A 21,869-nucleotide genomic window follows, 5' to 3' on the forward strand; every position below is an offset into this window, starting at 1 on the left:
TCCAGCGGTGGCCACAGTGACCAGTCCAGCTCTGGGGCCAGAGCAGCAGAGCCAGGTGTTCCTCCAGGCACGGGCATGGCAGGGGCTGCCACGCTGAGCTGTGGCCTCCAGCAGGAGGGGGACAGCCCTCTGCAAGCAATTCCTGAGTCTCAGCACCCCGGGGCGAGGGGCAGCAAGGGTCACAGCAGGGCTGTGGGGTGTCCGTGTGCAGGGGTAGCCCAGAGCTCCCATGGGCTGTTCCATGGGGCCATGCAGCCAGGAACAGGGCTGTGCTGCCAGGGCTGACCTGAGGGTGCAGGGCAGGGGTGTCAGGGCACCCCGAGGGGCCTCAGAGCTGGGCACAGGGTTCAGGCCACTGCTGGGGAAACAGGGGCCATGGTTGGGCTGGGGGTGGAGGGGGCACTTAGGAGCCCTGTCTGGGCTGGAGACTGAGGCATGCAGGGATCAGAGCCCTGGGACCCTCAGCTGTGTCACTCAGAGGCCAGGCACTGGCTATGGAATCAGTGCTGGGGGAGCCCTGTTGCAGGGCCATGGGGCAGTGCAGGGCCATGGGGTGGTGTCCCCTGCCCAGGCAAGCAGCTGGAGCAAAGGATCAGAAGGTCTGAGCTAGCTGCTGGAGTGTGGACAGCACCCCTGAGGGAAAGGGGCCAGGGTCAGGTGGGACAACAGGGCTGGCAGGGCAGCTGCCCTGTCCCACACTGCCAGGGCTGACCCAGAGGTGGCAGCCAGGGTCAGCCAAGGGTAAAGATCATCAGACATCCATCAGACACATCCATCAGACACATCCATCAGACACAACAATGGCGATGAGGTCCCAGGTGGAGCCAGGAAGGTGAGCCAGCCAGGAAGGGAGGTCAGGATCAGGTCCAGGGACAGCAACCAGGGTCAGCCACAGTCTAAGGATCACCAGGCAAGTCCATAATGACAGCAAAGGCCGCGGTCAGGCTGGGAAGTCAGTCTGTGGGCCAAGGTCCAGGGTCAGATCACTGGGGTCAATGGCCAAGCACAGGCATGGCTGTTGCTCTGGCCAGGCCCCAGCAGCAGAACTTCTACCCACTCTCCAGCAGGGATGGCCAGGGCCTCCCTGGCAGCCACTGCCCCACAGGTGCTCTCTAAGCTGTCCCCAAGCCCATGGAGTGAAGCCCCATCACGCTGGGGATGGAGGAGTGCAATAATGACACTCATTTTCCCTTTGGTGGCAGCAGCAGGGTGCCCATCTGTCACAGGCAGAGCAGCAGCTGGGCTGGCAGCGACATTGCCCAGCTGCTGCTCCAAGCCAGCCTCCCCCCAGGATGCCCAGAGCTTTGCTGGGTGACAGTGAGGGACATACCTGGAAGAGCCTGTTGCACTCCATGATCATGTGGGCCAAGCCCTGCGTTGCTGCCAGGTTCTCGTTCAGCTCCCTCTGGTCTGGCTTCCCCAGGCTGCATTTCCTCTGGCTGGACCTAGAGAGGGGAAGGTGAGAGGGAGGCTGGGTGAGCAAAGTGCTGGGAACCACACAAAACACTGCACTGTGCCATGCAGGGCTCTTGCAGTGTGACCACTGAAGGTCAATTCCCTCCCAGCACATCCCAAAGGTGCCCAGGGCACTACTGACCAGTAGTAATGGACACCCAAGAAGGGCAAGTCAAGGAATTTATTCCCCAAACACATCATCATACTTGGCCAAGAACAACAATGACCCCAAGCTCATTTGTGTATAATCTTCAATATCAAGCTGCTGTGATACCTGCAAAGCCCATGCAGAACCTTTTAAATCCTTTGGCCCAAACCACACCCAACACATTTCAAACACAGTCCCCTCTTTTAATTCATGCTAGTGGTATTACATCATTACTCCTGGCTTCTGAAACTTTTATCTATGTACATTCCTGCCAAAGGGCTTGAAAATTGGGTGGAAGATAATAGTCCTGAGTGCTGCTCCTCAGAGTCAGACCTGTCAGCTGGAACCCTTTGAAGTGGGAACCCTGCACCAAGGCATTAATGCACAGTTACAGCAGAGCCACAGCTTCAAAGCATCCTGCCTTCTAAACACTGACAACAAAGAGAAAACCCCATTGCTATCTTTGGTGCTAACATTTCAGAGCAGCGCTGATGTAAAGCAAAGAGGAGCAAGTCCCAGAGTGTGGCTCCCAGGAGCTCAGACAGCCCAGCAATGCAGCAGGACCTGCTGCCCCCACTGCATCCCCTGCCCAGGTGCCCTGGTGGTGGGCCCGTGGCTCCCCTCTGTGCCAGCTCAGCACAGGCATGCCTGAGGCATTTTCTGATGGTTTGTGACATTGAAAAGAAAATCCTCAGTGTTCTCTTTCCCTTCCCCTGTGCTATGCAGAGCCTGAGAGATGCCAACAGCACATCTGACAGTTTTGCTTTGGGGCAGTCCTCCCCTGCAGATCCCCAAGTGAGTGCTCAGCTCGCTGTGCTGTCGGGGGCTCGATGCTCCCTGCACAGCCAGCTGAGCTCTCCTGCCCTGTCTGTCTGTCCACAGCCCAGCAGCACCAGCACAGCACACAGCCCTGCCCCAGGAGTCAGATAAGGCACGAATGCTCTCAGAGATTATTTGTCTACTTTTGCCCAAGGGCACCTTCCTCCCTGCACGTACAGACAGGGGATGTTATGCAACCCAGATACTTTTACTTATTAAGATAAATTTACGGAATCCCCTGGCTCAATTTGGCAGGAATGAGCCCCTTATCACCCAGCAGAACCAGCTGCCTCAATCTGCCAGGTATCTGCAGGGCCTTGAGGCCACACCTGGGCTCAGGTGGGCAGTGCAGGAGCACATTTCCAATGGCCAGCACCACTTTAAGGCTAGCAATGAGCCACATGCTGGGCTCCTGGGCAGCCAGGGGTGGGGGACACACACAGAGAATGGTCAGGAGCACAGCAATGGGGCCTTAGCACAGCCTCTGCACTGGGCAGAGTGACCACACTGCTCCATGCACTGCAGGCAGCTCCTGCTGCACCTCAGCAACCAGACTGAAGGCAAACCCATGGCACACACAGCCCATTTCCCCCTCAAAATCAGACACTGAGCCCAGGCCAGCCACAGAAAGCACTGCTCCAGCAGGAGCACTGTGGACAGCAGCAGTGCCAATACCTGGTAGAGGAGGAGGAGCTGTCCCGCCTCAGGGTGTTGAGGTGAAACAAAGAAGGAGCCAGACAGACAGCAATGTTGGTTGGGGTCATCTGGTTCTCCTCAACAAAAGCCACCACGTCTCGCAGGAAGAACAGGAGGATTTTCAAAGCTTCTCTGTTTTCCTTTGGGAGAAGGAGAATAGCAGCCTGGACAGCCTGAAACTGCTCGTCCTTCGGCACGTCTGGAAACAGAAACCATGACAAAAATCCTGAAAGCACAAACCATTACAAGAATCCCTCATAACCTGCAGAAGGAGCACCCATCACAGGGTCCCCAGCAGGGCCCTGAGCCTGTAGGTTCATCCATTTCCTTATCCCGAGCTCACAGCATACAAGGCAAGGCCATTATCCCACCAAACATGAACCATTTCTCCTGCTGCCTGTCAGGTGCATGTTCACACCCAGGGATGCTGCTGCCTGACTTGCCATTTGTCTTGAACACCATGCTAATGAACACATCCTGAACTGAGTTACAATCCAAATAAGGAGCTGTCTCCCCATAAAATATGACTGTGCAGTGACACTCTGGAGCTGCTCTGTCTTTTCCTTTCAGCTTCAAGCACGAAGAGAGCAGATGCTCTCAGATAACTCAATTCAGAGAGCAGTGTTTTGCCAACAGATTTTAATTCACACTAACCCCCACTGAGACTGTCTGGCCAAACAGCTCTGGCAGGAGGGTGGGTCTGGTTCATCCTGCCATACATCCCCAGCACAAGGATTTCTCCAATTAACAAACACCACTGCAAAGGGCAGAAGATCACTTGTCCTTCCCTTCAGGTAGAAGCACATACATAGAACACACAAAACACACTCCTTGGTGAAAACAGCATAATTCTTATCTCCAAAAGAGTAATTTAACCTGTGCCCTTGCTCCAGAAGATGGGTGAATGGGGTCAATAGAATTTGGGCATTTGCCGTTTCTCTCCCAAAACAAGAGACAGGAGTAGACAGTGGCCAGATTACAGTAATTGGAGGAAAGCAGTTATACATCCTTTGGACATGGGAATTATAGATCTCCTTACAAAGCAGGATTTGTGAATGCAAGAAGAAAACTTATTTCAAACAAATAAGTAATTTTCTGACAAAATTTTAAAACCCTGGCAGGTGATGAAATAAAACCCAACAGAAGTTCCATGAACCTACGCTGTATACAGAACAGCAGCTGCTCAGTGACTTAGGTCAATAAAAGCCACATGGGTTAGGCTGCAATACCAGTCCTCTCAGAAAGCTCAAAATTTGTCTTTCAAAACCCTTTCTCAGAAGCAGAAGAAACTTGTCTGTCCCAACAACATTATCAGCCCTACTTCAAGCTCCTTCCCCAACCCATCTGCTGTTTGAGAGTTAATTCCTTGAGGGCAAAGTGCTGGAAATAGAACCTGTTTAAACTGTATTAAATGCAATATTTCAGCTTTGAGTTTTTTTGGTTTTTGGGTTGAGTCTCAAGGACAGTAACAGTGTGAGCACAGACAGAAAGCTGCTGGCATTTCCCAGCTGTTTCACAGCAGCTGTTCTTGGGCACCTTAATAAAGAAATAAATCAATATATCAGGTCTTCTTGCTCAAGCAGCTATGCCATGCCATGAACAAGGAGACCAGGTTATTTCTTAATTTTGCATGAAGAAATAACTGTTTAAAAACACAGTTTAAAGAGGCTGCTGCAGCATTTCCTTACACTCATCCTTGAGAGAAGAGAACCAGCTGGTTCAGAGGATGCAGAAGGGAAGCTCCCAGGTCCAGAGCCACAGGAACTCATCTTGTCAGAAATGTCTTGCCTGCCTTGTCCCCTCTGACTGCAGGGGACTTGGCACGAGTCCTGCCTGGCCACTGCCTTATGGATATTAACATATCCAAGGCACTGGAAAATGTCAGTGTTAGGTACAGGGGACAGAAGATGACATGTGGACTCTATCATTCAGAAGGCTAATTCTTTTTTATCAAGAAACCCATTGCTTTTTTTATACCCTAGTTCACTACAGGTGGACTTGATTAGTCCTTTAATTAAAACACCACCACCATTGGTTAATTAAGAAACCACCCTTAGGTAAACAAATCTCCATAACACGTTCCACATGTTCACAACACCAGGTGCAGCAAGTTGGGCTAAGAATTGTTTATCATTCTTTCCTCTGATCTTCTCACAGCCTTTTCCAGGACAGAGCTGGGAAATCTGTGTGTTATTCCCTGTGACCAGAGAGCTGGGAAATGCCAGCTCTGGGTACCTACACTGGTAGATGTGCAGGAAGGATTCACAGAGCCTGCTGGTGAAGATGGGCTCGGGGAGGTCTCGGAAATACTGCTTCACCATGTCTGCCACGTCAAAGGCTGACTGCCCCTCGTAGCACACATTGTTTGGGCTGGTTTCATTCATTTCTCTTAAGGACAGGATCCTGGATTTAACGCCCGATTTTCGGAACAGGCCAACCTGTGGGTAAAAGGAATTATTAGAGGCAAAGAGAGGAGTCATTGGGAATCAAAATTTTGACAAATAAGTGATCCCTCACCTTCCTTCAAATAGCAAATATCCTATGGCAGTGGGACTGAACACCAAAATGCTTCTGTATCATTGATTGAACACCAAAATACTTTTGTATCATTAGAAGCCACATGGACATTTCTCTGAGGCAAGACATGCCTGGTACCCACAGAATCAGCTGTGACATACCAATTTTCATCTTTGTCTGGCTTTTATTTCATACAAAAGTACTCATTTTGCCTTTTAAAATCACTACCATTGACATTTGTCCATTCTCTTGGGCAGGCTGTGCTCACACATGGCAACTCTTAAGTTTCAAATTCACCAATGTGCGTCCACCAAACACAAACGTACATTGAGTGCTGGTTTACACAAAGTGACTCTGAGATCCACAAAGCTCCCTGTAACACCTGATACATCTAATGTTTTCCACCTGATACATCCATTTTTCTAATGGCAAAGGGCAGATGCCATTTGGAGGGAAATTTTGATGTTCTTTTTAATATGATTGTCAACTGAGAGAAATTTAGGAGTTTCCCATGAGCTCAACCCACCAAAATTTCTGGTGACAGTTTTACTCTGTGCCACTGTGGCAGTATTTACACTCTTTGGTTTATTTATATGAACTGAATGGATACCATAACCTCAAAATGAAAAACACTTGCATTTGTCACTACACAGAAGTGAAGTCACACACTTTTACACTTTGGCATCATATAACACATCCAGACAACGGCAAAGCACAGGAAGAAAAGTCCTCTCTTTAACTAATGTCTCATGTCACAAGGTCTTCATTTCTGCAGCTATGCTATGGAAACACCATACACAGCATACACTTCTCTGCCATCTCCACTCAGGGGATAAATACACAGCTGAGCTCCAGGAAAAGTTGTAACAGGCACTGCTGTAATGTTTTCTCTCTGCTGAGTGGTGCATTTCAGCTGGAACAAGACTAATTCTCACATCAGCTCTAGCACCAGCAGCAGCCACAGAACAGAGGAACAGTGACATTGCCTGGCAGGTTTGCCTCCCTGGGGAGCAGAGCCATGACACCTCCCCAGGCAAAGGCAGCCTAGAAACTGCCTGCACCAGGAGGGTTTCACTGGGGGAAGGCACAGAAACACAGCACAGGGCTAAAGGCATTTCCAGAGGGGATCAGCACTGGCATTTCCTCACAGGCCACCTGCTCAGAGCTACACCTTTCTGCCTATGCAGAGCCTCAGGGGTAAAAAAGTCCTTCAAAAAAGCATGAAAAAGAGTCTGCTCCCCTGTAGCAGATCTGCTCATGGCCCAGAGCTCTTCTGGGCTGCCTTGAGTTCATACCTGGTCGAGAAAGTGGCTTCTCAGGTACTCCAGGGCTTGCAGGATGCCATTGGGCAAGGGATGGCTTGTTCGCTGCATGTTCAGCAGTAAAGGAACCCCAAACACATTTTTGTCCTTGTAGTCTGAGGCTTTGGGCTTTTTTATGAACTTTGGTATGGTCCTAGAAACAAAAACCAGTAGATGCAGCTTACCAGGTGTGCAGCACATTGCACCTGCTGCTGTACACTCATCAGAAAGGGCTGGGCTGCACCTTGTCACAGCCCCAAATACACACAGCATCAGGAGGGAGAGAAAATCAGCAATCACAGGGATGACTTCCTCATTTCATTGCTGAAATTAACTTTAATAAAGCATCCTCGTGGGAAATGCATTCCATAGGACTGCAGGGTTTTTTCATTCTTTCTATAGTCAAGTGCCAGTTCCCTATCACAAAATGTATGTAAGTCCTCTGAGTGTCTGAATTTGTCACTGGTTTAGTTCAAACAGACAGTGCTGAAGGGCTGGATTCTCAGTCCCACAGTCCCTGAGATGGTCCCCTGGAAAAGGCCTGCAATTGGGCAAATTTAAAGAGAAACTGTGATGTGCCTTAAAATCAGTAACAGCAGCGAGGGGCCAAAGTGCAGCCCACAGCAGAGGAAATCCTGGAGCCATGGAAATAAGCATGAGGCTGCTGGCAATTTAATAGGATAAAATTCTTCATCCTGAACACATGCAATGTAGGCAGACAAGGAAATTCACATGCTTACATCAACCCCTCTCTTTCCAGCTCAGGTTGTTTTAATATCACACAACTTACCAGTTCCAGCCCTGCTTACTGGATGGGGAATATCTGTCCATTAAAGCTGTGAGTTTCAGCAATGCCAGCTTTTGTGTGCGGGCCAGCTGGGCAGCTGACTGGCCATCAGTCTGCAGGGAAAGGCCTTCCAGGTTCTCTTCCACACACCAGTGCTGCTTCCCGTGCCTATGGGACAAACATTGCTTAACCTTAGGACCATTTCCCCATCCCTGTTTCCTACCTGCACCTGTGAAGCACCCAAGACTCTAAATGACCTGCAGTTATTTGCACCTTAACAAGGTGCTTCCCACCCAGGAGGGGCTCGGGCAATACAAACTGTTTCCCTGATTCCTGAGTGCTCATGCAGGTTATGAGTGTCCCTGTTCAGCAGAGGTCAGATATTGGTACCTGTGGAGCAGTACCTGCCACCAGCAGGGCAGACCCTGCTACCTAGCACAGACTTTGTTCTGGTAAATCAATTATCTTTGAGTGGGCAGAATCAAAAGCAAACCCAAGGATGGCTGACCTGTTGGTGTTTTTAGAGTCTGTGGTGTATGCCAGCTCTGCAGAACCAATCTCCTTGCCCAGGCCACAGCTGCTCTCTCCCCCAGCCTCCCCTGCTGCCTTATCTTCTGAGCCCTCTGCTTCAACAGAGCTTTCCTTAGGGGAGGGGGGACACAAAGAGGCCAAGTCACTGGCAAAGTCAGAATCCCCATCATCTGAGAACTTCTCAGTCCACTGATCCACCAGCTTTTTGAGGCCATTGACATCTGCAATGACACTGTTGAGCTCTGAGAAAACGTCGTCGTCGCCGAGCTGCTCCAGGCCCTGCAGCTCGGGGCTGGGCATGTTGTCATACACACTGAGCCTCTGATCCCTGCCCAGCACGGGGCTCCTGGCGCCCCTGGAGCCGCTCCTGCTCCTCCTGCACCCGTGGAAGCTCCCAGTCCTCCAGTTGACAGAGGAGCTGTCTGCAGACAGGGAGCTGTCTGTAAGCACTGTGGGGAAAGTGCCAGGTTTGTGGCCTTGTGGTATTTGAAACATCTGGCTCTTTGGTAATGTCACGTCATTTTTTAGGTTTTGCTGGGATAGATCGTTCCCCAGCAGCAGCTTGCTGGTGTCCATGTGCTCTGCATGCATCCTCCTTCCTTCACAGGGGCTGCCTGGTTTTGTACCAGGCCTTGCAGTGCTCCCTGTGCTGCTGTTCACAGACTGATTGCTGCTATTGCTGCTCTGGGGAGAAAAGGGAGAATTGTTCTTTGTTCGGATGCCAGAGAGGTCAGAAATATTTACACAGTTCAGCATCTTCATCTTTTCTTCATTAAGTCCTTCCAGAAGAACAGGTTCACTTATTATGGGTTTGGCCTTTGACTGACCACTCCTTAAATTGCAGCTCCTTAAGTGCAGCTTCTCCATTTTCTTTAGAAGGCTCTTCCTCTTTTTAGATGGTGACTTATCCAAAAGCTTCTCCTCACTGCTGATATTTAAAAATTCACTGGGGGGAGGAGAACAACTAAAAGCAGAGTCCAGTGAAGGTACCTGAACTGAGGAACACCTTGAGGAGCTCGTGCTGGTTTCCACATCTTCGAAAGGTTTCTGGGAGTTAACAACGTCACTGTCAGCACTGCTGGTGCTGTGAACTGAGGACACATCGTGCTTCTCACCATGATCCAGACAGACACTGTCCTCATTGCTGATGATTTTCAGCACTGGGGTGGGAGCTGCAGCCCCCTGCTCTGCTGGGAGAGCTGCCAGGCTCCCGACGCGAGACCAGCGCTGGCTGCACCTCTCGTAGGCCCACCTGTCACTGATGGCACAGGGCTCATCATCCTCAGAGCCATCACTCTGGGAAGGAGAAAAAAAAACAACACAAATTCAAGGGCAAGGTTTGGCAAATTTTAAATTACAAAAAGCAGTTCAATATAAAATGTAGACTTAAATTTTCTGCCGACTTCTGAAACCCCCACAACTAACACAGGGAAATGTGACCACTCAGACATTGAAGATCTGCCCTAAGTTAGTTGAAAAACATGCTGACAAATGATGCCCAAGCATGCTGACAATCTGGGAAGCTGACCACAGGAAAAAGTGACAGATTTGATCTGAGGGTGAAAATTCCTGTTTTGTGGCAAATCCAAGCATTTTGAAAGATAGTTGTCTTGGGTTTACACTGCCTTTCCTAAAGTCAAACAAATCAAACACACTCACACTTCTGTGACCAAAACTCATCCATTTTCAGGTAAAGAAGTGTTTAGCTGTGGGGCTGTGCAGCATCAGTACCTGTGCACCCTTCTGGAGCTCCCACCTGCACCAGGTGCCCTTTGCAGGATTGTCCCCACTCTGAGGGAACACTGGGACAGTGGAATGTTGGAGAGATGGGAGCCACCTGCCTCTTCTCCCGCCCCATTCTGCCCCAAGAGAGAGCAGGACTCTCCAAAACCCAGAATTTTTCCAGAATTTGGCATTATTTTCTCCTAGTCCTGCAGTTAATCCCCGGTGGCTCAGAGGTTTGGCAGAGCTGGTGCTGCCCAGCCAAGCTTTGGGCACCATTCTGATTTAGCTGCAGTGGCAGAGCACAAAGACAGCACAGCTAAAACCTACCTAGATTGTATGGGCTAAGCATTTGGATTGCCCTTTTAATTTCTTTGTGTAGTCAACAGGAGTGAAATTTCACTTTCAGCAGTTAAATAAGGTGGGAAACTACATAGGAAAGCAATGATAGCCATGCTGGGATGGGGCTTTGGGGCAACTTCTCCTCCCCCAGTGAATTTTTGGACAATAACCTGTGTCAAATAAAATTTTAAAAGTGTTTCAAAAGCCACCCCAACCTACCTTGCAAAGTTTCAAACATTATGTAGCAGCAATCTCCATCCCTATGTTTTCTCAACATGACATGCAAATAGCAGAGCTTTGTGGAATGGAATAGAAAGGCAAGTTCAGGAATTGCTAATCCTTCATGCACTTTTGAACCCAGGTGTTTGATACAACAGCTCAACACATGTTTAATCAGAACAGGAACTGTATGTTACAGACATACCCGATTCCTGTCACGGCTTATTTCCACTTTCATTGATGCATACTTGTTCAATGTGTTCAACCTTCTAGGGTTTGAGAAAAAACACAGGAGTTTTACATTTCAGCTATTTTATTGCTTGAAAACAAACATGCACCAAACTAGTTGTGATCTTCTACCAGGGAGTCTTCACTATTGTCAAAGAGTGACATTCTGCTAGAGGCTCCCATACACTGGCCCCAAAACCAGCACCAATAACAACACCATGGTGTTCACACTTCCAGTTCTGCCATCGTAAAACTAGAGAAGACAACAATCAATCCTTTAATTAAAAAAAAAATCATATTATTAGTGCTAATGATTGTGAAAAACTTCATATTGATTTAAGATTTTGAAAAGAAATTAAATTCTGTGTGGGCTCCTCAAAAAAAAAATTAAAAATGAAGATGTTAACCTGTATCTCTGAAAGGATTAATTATCTATCATTTTAATCAAAGCTTGTGGAATCAGTAAGGTCCCCAAACTAGTCAATCACTTAGTTGTCAAACAATAGGTGGCATCAACAGGAGGCACATTGAGAGTCTCCAAGGAGCAATCAGGACAGAAGTGACACCAAGAAACAAAATATAGCCAAAGTTCTCTAACATCTGCTGTGCTTTAGAGATGTGAGTGTGAACAGCTCCTCTTGGTGCTCTGGTGCAGGCAGAGCAGGAGCTCAGAAAAGGACCAGAACACCTTTCCAGGAGAGGAACTTTGCAGTGCCCTAAGTGTTAGAGACCATCATTTCTGCTGAAGAAACTCTGCTGAACAACCTCCTCATGAGGAGCTGCAGTAACTGCAGCACCAGCTGAAGCAGGAGCCTCCCACTGCCCTGGCTCTGATCCTGGGAAAATTCCACAGGGCCCTGAGTCTGACTGGGCACTGCCAGTGCAGGTTCACCTGTGTGCTCTGAACAGCTGTGGCAAAGCAACAACTTCAAACCAGTACCTTTGCTTCTCACCCAAAAAAATATTCAGGAAAACAGAGCAGATCTCAAGCACATAATTTTTTTTCTGTCTATCTGCTGGAACAGGAGTTGGAGGAAATTCCTGCACTCCATTGTACATGATCCTAGAGAGCAGCCTGCCATGCTTGCAGGGAGCTGGTTATTTTTAATCAGCTTGCAGCCATTTCATATCACAAAAAAGATATTTAATGCTAAATGTAACATCCCTGAGAGCTTGGCTGAAGAGCTTACTTTACCTTTTAATTCCTAAAATAACCAACTATATTGGCACTAAACTGTGGTGAAGTGATTTCCTTCAGTCACAGATTTGGTGACTTTGTTCCTCTCTGACAAAAGCAGAGGCATGAAAAGATGAGTAACAAGTCACTGGGGGGCTGAGAGTATCAAAGATGATCCATGATTAATGTTTACCTGAACAGTGATTCAATTGCATCTCCATCTAAAAACTCATGATCTCTCCTCACAGTTTTTACATCAATGGGAAACTGCATATCTGTGAACAGAGAAGTTGAATCTGAAATCTGAGCTGTAATTGCAAAGACTTTCAGTTTTGCAGCTTATTTATCACAGGATGAAATGAAACCACTTCTATTTCTATAGCTGTGCACTCATGCAAACATCCTTCCAGCAAGAAAGGACCAGTTCCTTAGGGCAAGTGGGGGAATCAATGCAGGGATCTGCTTGCTGCTGTGGCACAGGTGGACAAGCCCTTCTGCATTTCCAGGAGCTTGCAGTCACTGATGAGAAACACAAAATAACCTTTAGATTTGCTTTGGCTCTCTGCACCTTCTACAGGATAAAGCGGGGATTTATGTTTTTGCCATGGTGAGGTGCAATGCGGCACATGAGATGCACTCTCAGCTCCAGGGAGTCTGACACATCCTGCTGGGCTGGGAGATGAAGAGTTCAGTGTTTCAGCTCCTGAGATTTAGCCTTGCACATGGGGGAACCACTGGGGTCCATATGTGTTTTCTTAGCTTATTTTATAAGCTTTATTTTGCTAGCCAGGTCAGGAAACAGCATAAGCAGCAAGGTAATGCAGGGGATTCATTTTCCAGAAGCATGGCAATGAACATTTCCAACAAACAGCTTATGGAACACAATCTGCTGTGGGCAGACAGGAAGCATTTCCAGGTTTCATTTTCCAGCTTTCAAACCCAGCTCTACAGGCTTGACTTCAAATCTTCAATTTTGCAGTGACTAGGACAGGTGGGAATGAGAGCAGTTAATGTTGTTCTTTTAACTGTGGTTCTTTGATAAAATCTTTCTTAAATTAGGTTAGATTTTGTTACTTTCAATGTTTGTAACAAAAACCATATTTTAAAGTGTAACAAAAACCATATTTTAAAGAAGAACAGTTCTAAGGTATATGCACAAGTGTGGCCTGAAAAATTATACAAGCTCTCAACAAATCCATACCTCCTCCCAAGAAATAAGCACACTTTGGAGTTTTAACAACATGAAAACATGCTGAAATTGCATTTTTGACTGGCTGGCTGCTGCTGAATATTCCTCCTGAACACTTATGATTGCAAGATGATTTTTTGCAACATTCTTTTTCAAAACACCAATAAAGCAATCTCACTCAGATCACAGGCTGGAGAGCCTCAGAGGAGTTTTGGATGCAATCAGTGGTTGGAAACATCACTTCCAGCACCCCAAGGAAAAGAGCCTGAAAAAATTATAAGCAACTAAAAATAACAAAAGCAGAAATTTGACTGAGTTGCAGTCTAACAATAGGAAAAGAAAACCAGGGAAGATTTGGTCCTTTAAAGAATTGTACTGAGTCCCTGCTGAGATGTCCCTTCTGCAAGAAATCACACCAGGTCACTCCTTCCCTCCAGGTTGGCATGAAGATATAACAGAATTTGGAAGTGCTTCCATCAGAAGTGTCAGGTTCTAAAATATATTATTTATGTGAACAATTCCACTCAAATTCAGCGTCAGCTGCTTGGCAAGTCTTTGTGATCATACCTTCAAACAGCTGAGCATACTGGGGAAATCCAGCAGCTCTCAGCCAGTCGCAGGCTTCTCTGGCTTCAATTTCTGCAGGGAGAACACACAGTGGTTCATGGACAGTGCTCAGCAGAGGCAGTGAGAAGCTAATTTCACCTGGCACACTCTCTGAAATCTTGTGTGTTAATGTTCTGCTAGGATATTGCTAAAAAGGAATAAATCCTTGTTCCGATGCACATACAAAGTTCTGTAATAGTCATTCATGCTATTGAGATAAGCAAATATAGGATTGATAGATTTGAACACACACTTGGGATGTCACACAGGGGGGTAAATCAGCAGTGATAAGCTAATTTCACCTGGCGCACTCTCTGAAATCTTGTGTGTTAATGTTTTGTTAGGATATTGCTAAAAGGAGTAAATCCTTGTATCCAATGCATGTCGCTCTGCAATAGTCATTCACACTATTGAGATAAGCAAATATAGGATTGATAGATTTGAACACACACTTGGGATGTCACACAGGGTGGGTAAATCAGCTGTCCCTGAGCTGGGGCAGTGGAGCATCTGCTGTCAGTAGAAATGAGTGATCAGAGCAGAGTGCGGGGCTCACATCTGTGCCCTCACATGGCAAAGCCTGCTCGTGCATTCCAGCACTGAGAGATGGTGATAAGACACAAACAAACCCTATAAATAAACTTAAAATGCTCTCACTACTTTAATAACACTGGCCACGGCCTAAGCATTCCCAGAACAAGAGTTCTCAGGAGTACCTGTTGCTAGGCTCTATCAATATTTATTTCCTTGCCAACTACCTCCAGCCCTTGGCAGTGAGCACAGCAGATGTCAGGAACTCGCTGCTCGCTCTGTGACAGCTGGGCAAGGCTGTGGCCAGCACTGCTGGAACATCCCACAGAGGCAGAGCATAGCCCAGCTCACAGAATCACGCACATTCTGTGAGCCCGGCCCCACAGAATCACGCACACTCTGTGAGCCCGGCCCCACAGAACCACGCACACTCTGTGAGCCCGGCCCCACAGAACCACGCACACTCTGTGAGCCCAGCCCCACAGAATCACGCACACTCTGTGAGCCCGGCCCCACAGAACCACGCACACTCTGTGAGCCCGGCCCCACAGAACCACGCACATTCTGTGAGCCCGGCCCCACAGAATCACACACATTCTGTGAGCCCGGCCCCACAGAATCACGCACATTCTGTGAGCCCGGCCCCACAGAATCACACATTCTGTGAGCCCAGCCCCACAGAATCACGCACATTCTGTGAGCCCAGCCCCACAGAATCACAGAAACAGGCAGGTCAGCATGGGTATGTGCCCCCAGCTCTGTTCTCTGAGCACTGCAAGTGTCTGGGTCTGTGGAAGAGGAGAGGATTCCTAAATACATTTCTGCAGGTCTGTGTGCACCCCATTGTGTGCTACACCAGCCTCCAACCTAAAAGCAAAGTCTTCTTGGAAAGGAGCATTGCTGAGCTACCTGAAAATCCAGCATGCTCAGTAGAGAGAAATGTTTTTAAAGCACCTTAAAGAGTAGCATGATAGGCCAGAGGAACTATTTTCTTTACACACACACTCACAGATTAGGATTCCAGGGCACTTCACATTCATACCTGTTCAAATTCACTGCCTGCTTTGCTCAGGCTTCTCAATTGTAAGTCATCAGTGCAATCAGACACTAACCAAAAAATATCACACAACTTCCAGGATTTTATTTTTCTACTTTAAAACTTAAAATTGTTTCCATTATCACTTAATCAAATTGAACAATGCTGTTCTAACAGAGGCTTCCCTTCACAAAACTGCATGGCTTTTTCATCTGAGAATGAAGTGCTACCACAGGAAGACCAGGATATTTTTACACAAAACAGATGGATGAAACTCTTTTCTCCTACTGCAGAACAGAAACTAATTTCTTCTACAAGAAGAAATATATATCCACTAGCCTATATCCACTATGCCTATATTTAGTGCCATATTTAGTGCCATAATTTATCATAATCTTTACCACAACACAGCATTTACTGGAGACAATGAAAGACAAGCATTGTATTCACAGGGAAGAAGGAAAGGGAAAGGAAAAGGAAAAGGAAAAGGAAAAGGAAAAGGAAAAGGAAAAGGAAAAGGAAAAGGAAAAGGAAAGCTATATGTAGGAAAGAGCTAGGAGGATGACCAGCCTAACACTAAAAGTTTTCACAAAGTGATTTTCATTTAGAGAACCCCAGCAGATCCACTCAGCCACCTCAGCTGCGGAGGAACTGTAGCTGTCCTCATTCAGACCTCAGGCTGAGCACAGCAATCCTGAGCTCAGACAGGGACTCTCGAGGGGCTGAAGCTTCCCCAGTTCCCATCACATTAAAAGCACAACTCCACTTTTAGACCAAACCAAGCCATGAAAAGTGATGCAAAAGAGAACAGAAAAAATAGGCAGAAAAATATTTTGCCCCTAGTGAGGCTATTTTCAATGAATGTGGCTGAAAACACACACTTACAGGTGGCCTCTTCCATAGAACAAGGACAGAGGAGCTAGGGGAATTTTCTCTGCTGATGGAAATCTCCAGGCCTTTTAACATACCTTTGCACAATCACAGGGCATGTTTGGATTAGATATTGGGAAGAAATTCCTCCCTGTGAGGGTGGTGAGGCCCTGGCACAGGGTGCCCAGAGCAGCTGTGGCTGCCCCATCCCTGGAAATGTTCAAGGCCAGGTTGGACAGGGCTCAGAGCAACCCGGCCTAGAGCAGGGGATGACAATTTTTAACATCTTTTGGGTGTTTTCTGCACAACTGAAATAGCAGAGCGACCTAAATGTGTCACCTCCCTCTCCTGAACTGATTTCATAATTAAGCAGATGGGGAAAAAAAAATCCTGCAAAACTTAATATTCCCAGTTTAGAGGCTGCCAGCAGCTCCTCCATGCCAAGGCAGCTATTTCCCCAAGGCGAGGGGTGGTAGGTTACTATCAGATGTTTATGAGAAACAACACAGAGCACACAGGCTGTGCCACCCTTTGGCTGTGCTGTGTCCCACAGGTACATTCTGTGCTGAGGGCTCAGCCCAGGCCCCTGCACAGAGCATTCACAGTGCTGCCTGTGCCCCAGCCCTGCCCCTTCCTCCCTGGAGCCCCAGTGCCTCCACCAGGGCTGGGACACTGTCACAGACATCTTTTCATGAAGATCCTTTCCTTAGGACTTTTAACTCCTGAGAAGCTGAGAGGCCTCAGGAACAAAATGCAAACAATGGTTATCTGCTGCTGTGGAATGCAACAAGTGGATCTGTGATTGGTCTCATGTGGATGTTTCTAATTAATGGCCAATCACAGTCAGCTGGCTCAGACTCTCAGCCCGAGCCACAAACCTTTGTTATTCATTCCTCTCTATTCTTAGCTTAGCTAGCCTTCTGAGATGAAACATTTTCTTCTATTCTTTCAGTGTAGTTTTAATGAAATATATATCATAAAATAATAAATCAAGCCTTCTGTAACATGGAGTCAGATCCTCGTCTCTTCCCTCATCCTAAGACCCCTGTGAACACGGTCACAGGACACCTCTCTTGCACCTCTCCTGGGCTGAGAAGCTGTGTGTCCTATGTGAGACTGTTTTGAGAGAAGATGGCACCTCTCCTGCCCTGAGAAGCTGTGTGTCCCCATCTGAGCACTGTCCTGAGTGCAGCCTGCAGGACCCACACTCCTCATCAGGTATCTGCAAACCAAGTGCTGCAGTGTGAATTAAATCCCTGTCAGAATGAACAGCACTGCTAACCAGATTGTTTGCAGCAAAGGAAAGACATCTGTGCTGAGATTTGGGCATTGTCTCTGAGATGTTTTCCTGACAAGAAGCACTTCCCTGACAATGAGGCAGAGGCAGCAACCCAAACCAGTGACAGCAGTGTATACAACAGGCCAGGCAGCTTTACTGTGAGGAGAGCAAACTTCAGCTGAAGAAGAACATCAAACTGTACTTTAAATTTTAAAGTACTCTAAATAAAATGGGAGAATATCAGTTTCTTTTTGAAAGCACAGCACAGTGAACCTTGCTGCCAGGATGCAGTGTGACTTTCAGCTGCTGCCAAAGCAGGAGACCTCTTCCATTGCCCAGCTGTGAGCTCCTACTCCTCACTGACACCCTGAGCTGATGCCAGCAGGTCCTGTCAGCCAAACTGGCAGGAAATGAGTCACTCTTGTTTGGCAAGATGAGATTTAAGAAGTTTTAGCTTTCTGAATTGGCTACCACATGTTCTGATAGGTTCCAGTGGCAGGACAAGGGCAGTGGTGGGTCCAGGCCAGGGAGCTCAGCCTACTGTGAAACCTTTACATAAATGTATTGCTTTTCACAGAGGTGTCTCATTGTAGGTCTTTTTCAAAGCAGTTTTTAAACAGGTTTTTAAAACCAATGGTAGATTGCTTCTATCTCCATCCAAAATAGTTTTCCAGTTTCAACAGGTAGGAATCACATGGTGATCAGGACTTCATGAATTAAAGGGATTTAAATCTGAACACCTTCCAAAACCATGGCAGGAAGAAGAATAGTTGGAGAGGTTTTCCTGCTGTTTGCAGCACTCCTGCATTAGCTACTGCAGGACCCTCCTTGTCCCCTTTTCTGTGGGATGCAAGTGTGGCGCTTGTGGCAAAGAAAGGATTTCTCAACACGCCCAGCAGTCAGGAGAACAGAGCAGAGGGTAGGACTGACTCCTCACTGACTGGCATTGCACCACTTTGTAACGAAACAGAAACAATCCCAAAGGATTTTGCTCTTTCCCAACCTCTCTCATTACACAGAAGATTTTTTTTTTCTCTCTAAATGGCAGCAATCCTCCTCAGCAGCCAGAGCCAAGCAGGTGCCCAGGGTGCCCAGCTCCCAGCCTGCCTGCTGTGCCAGCAGGGCAATGCTGCTGCCTCTCTCATCTCTGACATCCCGCACTGCCATCCCCAGCTCCCAGCCTGCCTGCTGTGCCTCTCAGGGCAATGCTGCTGCCTCCTCTCATCCCTGACACCCCTCACTGCCATCCCCAGCCCCCAGAGCTGCAGCCAGCACTGCAGCCTCATGTCAAACTCTGCCCCACATCTTCCTGCAGCTCAGGAGCCCTGGGCTGGGGACTGGCAGGTCCTTCACACCCTGACTCAGATCCTGTCCTTGCTGCTGGTGCTGGCAGTGCTGGAAGTGACAAGGGGTTTTCAGGTTCCATTTGAACATCACAGGATGAGTTTCCCATCACATCTTTCTGGTTTCAGCATCTTCCTAGGGCTGTAAGAGTTGATGTGACTTCCCTGTGACTTACAGCTGCTAATAAGGCATTTCACTTTACACACACCCTGTGAAAAATGCATTTGCTGTGCTGGAACTCTGACTTCTGGATGTTCAGAACTGCATTTTACCTGTGACAGGATTTTTAATAACTGTTTTTATTTACATTATATCCTGTTACTTAAAAAGAGAGTGGGAACATGATGTCTGCTCAATGCTGGAGGCTCAAAAGCAATGCTTTCAAAGGAGGGTGTTTGCACTGACCAAGATAAGCAGCCAGGGACTTGTAAAACTGTCCAACTCTCCAAGAGCTAAGATGGATCATAAATAAGTGGAAATGTTTATTCTGTTTTCTCTTGTGCAATGCAAAATATCAAAGCTTAATTGTACTTTAGTAACCCACTTGAGGAAGAAGGGGAAAAAAAAGAGATTATAGCTTGGAATTTAGCCAGGATAATTTAGGCTCCATGCAGATAGTGAACATAAATGTCTGGAAAATGAAAAGGCCAAGATATTTGTCCTTTCATTCCTACTTTACTATCATGCTGGTGTTTTGGAACTGCAGCCAACTCTTCAGTTATCACAGCTGGGAACTGCAATGTATCCCAGAACTTTGTGGCAACCTTAATTGCATCTTTATCCAGCTCCTTGGCATCAGCTCCCAGGCTGATTACCAGGACTCCCAAGCTGATAGTAAAGCCTTTACTCAGGTCCTTGTCATTTTCCTCCCCTGTTGGTTCCTGGGACCCAGACAAGTTTAAAGGCATTTTCTTTGTAAACCACATTAACTGGCTTGTCAGTGCTGCCTGATCTTTTAATTGCTTCTGAGTGTGTTAGAGAAGGCAGTGTTTGCTCTATGGGAATTTTGAAGGGCTCAAGGAAAGTTGGTACCTAATTCCCATCAACTTCAGGAGAAATGAGACTGTAACTCTCTAATTTCCAATCCACACTGGAAAACCCTTATCCAAGTAAGTAAGGGATGTATCTCCCTGCAATCTAATCCCACATATGTTGCTTCACTGTGCTTCAGCCCTGCTGGCTGTGAAGCAGGAACAGATCCCACATTTCTCTGAGGCAGAAGCTCCTTATGGATGTTTGTGCGCAGGACCCTTGTACACAATTGAGAAAAAATTGATGCAAGATTTCTGGGAGGAACTGTAGCAGGGAGGGTACTGCTGGCTGCCACTAGAGCCAATACCAATAAACATATATATATATATATGTTTATAACAATATAATGTAGCACAGAAGTAACAAACCCCAAAACAAGTGAACTGTCTGTGCTCTTTCACTGTGTAGCACTAAGTTTTCTTTAATTATACAAAATGCCAATAACACCACAGGTCCAACCTACATGTAAGGAACTATTTAACCAACAGAGACTGCCCAGTAAGTGGTTGTAACTAAAAGCAAGCTGGATTATTGCCCCTGCTAAGTCGGTGCTGAGCCCAGGGCAGTGGACAAACTTTTACTTGGTCATTCTGCCCTGATGGAGCTTGTTGATATTCGAAGATATGCAACAAAATCAGACAACCTACCTGGAACTTTCCACATGCATCCAAAATGTCAGCAAAGGCAGCAGCTACTGGAAGAGCATGATCCAAAGTGTTGATAGCCAGAGAGCTGCTGTCACACTAACAAAGCAGGGATGGAAACAGCAGCACACACTGGATCCTCACCTGGGGATGTCACTGACCTGGATCTTCACCTGGGGATGTCATCTGCTATAGCACCCACTGGATTCTCACCCAGGGATGTCATCTGCCATAGCACGCATAGGATCCTCACCTGGGGATGTCATCAGCACCCATGGGATCGTCACCCAGGGCTGTCACTGACCTGGATCTTCACCTGGGGAGGTCATCTGCCCATAACACCCACTGGATCCTCCCCCGGGCATGTCATCTGCCACAGCACCCACAAGATCCTCACCTGGGGATGTCATCTGCACCCACAGGATCCTCCCCGGGACTGTCACCTACCCACAGCCCCGTGTCCCGCCGGCGCTGCAGCCGCTCTTTCCGCTCTCTCCGGTGTCTCCGCTGTCTCCGCCCTTCCCGGCCGAGCCCCGCCCGGCCCCGTTCCCGACCCGTGCCCAGGAGGGCTGTCCCGGCTCCCTGCTGGCTGTCCCGAGTCCCTGCCCAGCCCTGCTGGCTGTCCCGGGTCCCTGACTGTCCCTGCCCGCCCCGAGCCGCTGTCCCGCGCCCGCACCCCGCACTCGTTCAGACCAAGGCAAATCGATATCCCCTGGTTCCCTTGCTGGCTTATCTCCGTGCTTTAAAGTTCTGCCAATTCCTCAAAGTTTTACAAAATCATCTCCCTTTTTTCCCTTTTTCCCCTTCAGAACTGTGCTGCCTCTGCCCTGCCCGAACACACCGGCCCGACGCTGCATCCCGAAGGAGATGCTGTGCCCAGCGGCACGGGAGGAACGGAGCAGGGCTGGGATGGGGGATCCATCCCTAAAACCTCCCCTCATCCCCGGTACCGAGAGTGCCCCAGCTCACGGTGCTCTGCAGGGCAGGTCCCTCACCACAGTGCTTTTCATGGATCAGACACAACCTGGGCTTTATTTGGCTTATATGGACTTAGTCTGGACTAAAAAGGGTGTGTGGTCTGAAAAGCTCACATGCAGTTGAGCAATGAACCTGGGTGCTGAAATCATATTAGCATGGTTGTCAACCTCTGCAACAGACTCAACCTCTTTGCATTTCCTGTAGTTCATTGCTGCTGTGATCTGACTTTATTATTTTAATGATGCAGCACAAAATCTAATAAAAAACCATGATCAGTCTTTGCAGACTGAACAATCATCAACAGGTACAGAGTGGCATGTAGGCTGGTCTCAGAAGAACATATCAAAAGTTTAAAATTATTTCACTAGAGGTTAACTTTAAATCCCTAATAATTTCATATCTGCCTGACTGTCAGGCA

The 21,869-nt window shown here is 47.7% G+C and overlaps 1 protein-coding gene across 1 annotated transcript; it reads right to left on the reverse strand.

Annotated features, from left to right (window-relative positions):
• Positions 1 to 892: 892 nt before the first annotated feature.
• Positions 893 to 21,660, reverse strand: LOC128944819 (rho GTPase-activating protein 7-like). The gene is made up of 13 exons (XM_054288268.1): positions 21,565 to 21,660; positions 20,477 to 20,572; positions 19,472 to 19,678; positions 13,699 to 13,885; positions 12,136 to 12,217; positions 10,743 to 10,806; positions 8,232 to 9,550; positions 7,727 to 7,891; positions 6,931 to 7,090; positions 5,358 to 5,556; positions 3,098 to 3,317; positions 1,331 to 1,445; positions 893 to 958 (listed from the first exon to the last, which is right to left on the reverse strand). The coding sequence occupies exons 1-13, from the start codon at positions 21,658 to 21,660 to the stop codon at positions 941 to 943; spliced, it is 2,928 nt and encodes a 975-aa protein (XP_054144243.1). The 3' UTR covers positions 893 to 940.
• Positions 21,661 to 21,869: the final 209 nt, after the last annotated feature.

Source organism: Melozone crissalis, unplaced genomic scaffold, assembly GCF_028551555.1.
Source record: "Melozone crissalis strain CALT ecotype California unplaced genomic scaffold, PUWL_Pcris_2 ptg000061l_1, whole genome shotgun sequence".
Lineage (NCBI taxonomy): Eukaryota > Metazoa > Chordata > Aves > Passeriformes > Passerellidae > Melozone > Melozone crissalis.

Excerpts from the sequence above, each read along its gene's own strand:
- LOC128944819 (XM_054288268.1), bottom strand. The coding sequence starts at position 21,660 with ATGAACTACAGGAAATGCAAAGAGGTTGAGTCTGTTGCAGAGGTTGAC. Across the intron at positions 9,551-10,742 it reads TAAGCCGTGACAGGAATCGG|AGTGATGGCTCTGAGGATGA; the intron begins GTATGTCTGTAA and ends TCTCCTTCCCAG. Across the intron at positions 5,557-6,930 it reads GAAGCCACTTTCTCGACCAG|GTTGGCCTGTTCCGAAAATC; the intron begins GTATGAACTCAA and ends TTTTACCCACAG.